Source organism: Nicrophorus vespilloides, unplaced genomic scaffold (genome assembly GCF_001412225.1).
Source record: "Nicrophorus vespilloides isolate i.1.1-1 unplaced genomic scaffold, Nicve_v1.0, whole genome shotgun sequence".
Classification (NCBI taxonomy): domain Eukaryota; kingdom Metazoa; phylum Arthropoda; class Insecta; order Coleoptera; family Silphidae; genus Nicrophorus; species Nicrophorus vespilloides.
This window is the reverse complement of record NW_017095731.1, coordinates 49,068-52,451: the sequence shown is the minus strand read 5'-3', so window position 1 is coordinate 52,451 and position 3,384 is coordinate 49,068. Positions and strand designations below refer to the sequence as shown.

The 3,384-nt window shown below is 39.3% G+C and overlaps 1 protein-coding gene across 1 annotated transcript; it reads left to right on the top strand.

Moving 5' to 3' along the window:
- Nucleotides 1-583: 583 nt before the first annotated feature.
- LOC108561385 (endochitinase) lies at nt 584-2,588 on the top strand. Its single transcript, XM_017919292.1, has 8 exons — nt 584-638; nt 697-863; nt 921-1,309; nt 1,366-1,489; nt 1,548-1,745; nt 1,804-2,097; nt 2,155-2,403; nt 2,462-2,588. Exons 1-8 carry the CDS (start codon nt 584-586, stop codon nt 2,582-2,584), a joined length of 1,599 nt encoding a protein of 532 aa, XP_017774781.1. The 3' UTR covers nt 2,585-2,588.
- The last annotated feature ends 796 nt before the right edge of the window (nt 2,589-3,384 follow it).

Here is a 3,384-nt window from a genome sequence, read left to right as displayed (position 1 = left end):
AGTAACCAGTATTTGTTAATAAAAATGTTATGATCTTTGTCGTACCGTTATTTTCGATATGTACGGCAATACGAAATTACTCATTTGAAACCTGTTCTACGGGTCGATGATCCTAAGATCCGATGGCAAAAAAGAATAATACAATACACGAACGAAGAAGGAACAGCATTGCAAATACTGTTAGGATGCACATTTGAATTCACACATGAAAACCGATAAATCGAAAGGGAACCGCGAGATCCGCGGTAGCCGTGTATTAGAAACAATGGATGATAAATAAAATAATGCATGACAATGATTGCGATTGATTATTATGCACGAAAGGGTCTCTTCTTGTTTCGCTACTTGTTTAATATTCTCTATAGAAATTGTCTGCAATAGCAATGAAAGGACGGATAAGGAAGGGACGCAGAAAACATAAAAAGAGTTCTCTTTAAATTTATGCTGAATGCCGGAGGATGGGGCGAGATAAAAAAATAAAAAAGGAACAACAAACGATCGACTTGGACTTGGGTATAAAGCATGCCCGTACCGCTGAAGAGGTGTCATTAAATCCAGCAACGCCGAAGGAAAAAATACTGCGATGCGGCTCCTACTCCTCACTGCGGCCGTATTGTTCCTGAGCCTCCAAGCCGAAGGTAACAAAATACTTTTAAACAGTTTCAATTAATTTATTTGAATATTTGCAATTATTAGGTATTCCATCTAGAGTCGTTTGCTACTTCAGCAACTGGGCTATCTACAGGCCGGGCGTCGGCAAATACGGAATCGACGACATTCCCACGGAATTATGCACGCACCTCGTCTACTCCTTCATCGGCGTGAATAATGCAACTTGGGAGGTGCTGGTCCTGGACGAAGAGGTAAACACATCAATCTAGCGGACGACGTTCTCATCATTAACAAACATACATCTGCAGGTCGACGTAGAGAACGGTGGTTTCGAGAAGTTCGTTGCCTTGAAGACGAAGCATCCGAATGTTAAATTCCAGGTGGCCGTTGGTGGTTGGGGAGAAGGCGGCGATAAGTACTCGGCCCTTGTAGGACACAAGTCGCGTAGAGACACCTTCATAGCTAGCGTTGTACAATTCATGAACACCTATAAATTCGATGGCTTCGATCTGGATTGGGAGTATCCTGGAGCCACGGACCGCGGCGGCACCTTCGCCGACAAGGACAGGTTCTTCTACTTCGTAGAGGAGTTACGCAGGGCCTTCGATAAGGAAAACAAAGAATGGGAAATCACCATGGCTGTACCCATAGCCAAATTCAGATTGGATGAAGGCTATCACGTACCAGAGCTTTGCGAGTACTGAATATTAATGTTTTAAAGCGAAATGGAAAGTTACTACTTATTAATTACAGATTATTGGACGCCATACACGTGATGAGCTATGATTTGAGGGGTAATTGGGCTGGATTTGCTGATTCGCATAGCGCTTTATATAAAAGAGACCACGACCAATGGGCTTACGAAAAATTAAATGTTGTAAGTATCCTTAAACAAAAAACCTGAAAGATTAAAAATTTTATTTAAAAATCTCCAGCATGACGGTTTGAAGCTCTGGGTAAATTATGGATGCTCTCCTAAGAAACTGGTTGTTGGTATTCCGTTTTATGGAAGATCATTCACTCTGAGTCAAGGAAACAATAATTACAATTTAGGTACATACATTAATAAGGAAGCTGGAGGAGGAGCGCCTGGGCCTTATACAAACGCAACTGGATTTTTGGCTTATTACGAAGTAAGTGAATTAGAGTGAATTAATAAAGTATATGTAATTATCGTATTTGTTTTTGAAGATTTGCACAGAGGTTCAAGATGATAATAAAGGCTGGACCAAAAAATGGGATGCTCAAGGAAAGGTGCCTTACACTTACAAAGGAACTCAATGGGTTGGCTACGAGAACCCTGAAAGTGTACAAATAAAAATGGATTATATTAAAGAGATGGGCTATGGAGGTGCAATGACTTGGGCAATAGACATGGACGACTTCCATGGGCTTTGTGGTCCGAAAAACGTCCTCATGAATATTCTACATGCGAACATGAAATCCTATGATGTTCCTGAACCCACGGTCTCAACCACGCCTCGGGTGAGTTGTGGATTCATTTACATATTTAGTCTGAATTCATATAAATACCGCTTTTAGCCGGAATGGGCCCGTCCACCCACGACCCAAGGAACCGGCCCATCACTGGTCCAGACAACCCGCAAGCCAACGACTGTACATCAGATCCCCACGACGAAATACACAACAACAACCATGAAGTCAACAACCTTGGTTGTGGAGTACCCAGAGACAGAAGTCGAGGAACTGGAGGAAATTCCAGAGGAGATCGATAACAACGACATTGATTGCTCCGACCAAGACTTCATACCTCATCTGGACTGCGGGAAGGTAAGTGATCCGAGAAGCATATGTTAAATCTGATGTTAACATGCCCATCACGTTACAGTACTATCGTTGTGTTCATGGTAAGCCAATGGTCTTCGAATGTCGGCCAGGAACTGTTTATCAAGTCAACAGCCACATATGTGATTGGCCATCCAATGCCGACAGGGACGAATGCAAACAATAATTATTCCACACGCTTAAGACTTATTTTAACTTTAAATAAAATATAATCCTTTTTTTCTAACGTTTCTGGTCATTATTGTATACACCATCCGCATATTCCAATTTCCTTACAGAATACTCAATCATCATACAGTAAACATTTAAACAAACAAAATACTAATAAAAAAAGTACAATTTACAAAAGAAAAAACTCTTTAAAGATTTTCAAATTTAAGTTTTATTTGGAACAACCTGAAAATATCATTGTGTTAACATAATTATACTTAAACTTTTTGGTCCGCAATTCCGATTTTTTTTTCAGATTTTCGTAAATTTCTCGACAATCCTTCAAGATAATTACATCATCGACCACACCATTTAAAGCTGAACACTTTACCTTTTCGTGACGCTATGGTAGCTAGAAATCTGTATTTACACTTATTTTAATCCCTCTATATTCAAGATCAACATGAATGCCCAAAATTCTTCTGAGAGTTGGTGTATACGAAAATACAGGCCATTTTCGAAGACGTTATTTTCCCAACTCATTGCAGCTACAAACTATAATTTGTGCTAATTCTAATCTGTGTATATTCAAGATCACCATTCATATATAACATTCTTCTGGGAGCTCATGTTTACTAAAATACAGATCATTATCCAAGGCTTTGTTTTTCTATTTGTTTTTCAATGTGTATGTTTGGTTGCAGACTGTTTCCTGAATATTCCAAAATATGTGTGTGATTAGCAGTTATAATCTTATATTTACGCTCATTTGAATCTACGTATATTCAAGATCAACATTTATTTCTAAAATTCTTC

What these genes read in the sequence shown, in the direction of transcription:
- LOC108561385 (XM_017919292.1), top strand. Translation starts at nt 584, where the DNA reads ATGCGGCTCCTACTCCTCACTGCGGCCGTATTGTTCCTGAGCCTCCAA. An exon ending in CCTGAGCCTCCAAGCCGAAG is followed by an intron (nt 639 to 696) that starts GTAACAAAATAC and finishes TGCAATTATTAG; the next exon opens with GTATTCCATCTAGAGTCGTT. An exon ending in CTTACGAAAAATTAAATGTT is followed by an intron (nt 1,490 to 1,547) that starts GTAAGTATCCTT and finishes AAAAATCTCCAG; the next exon opens with CATGACGGTTTGAAGCTCTG.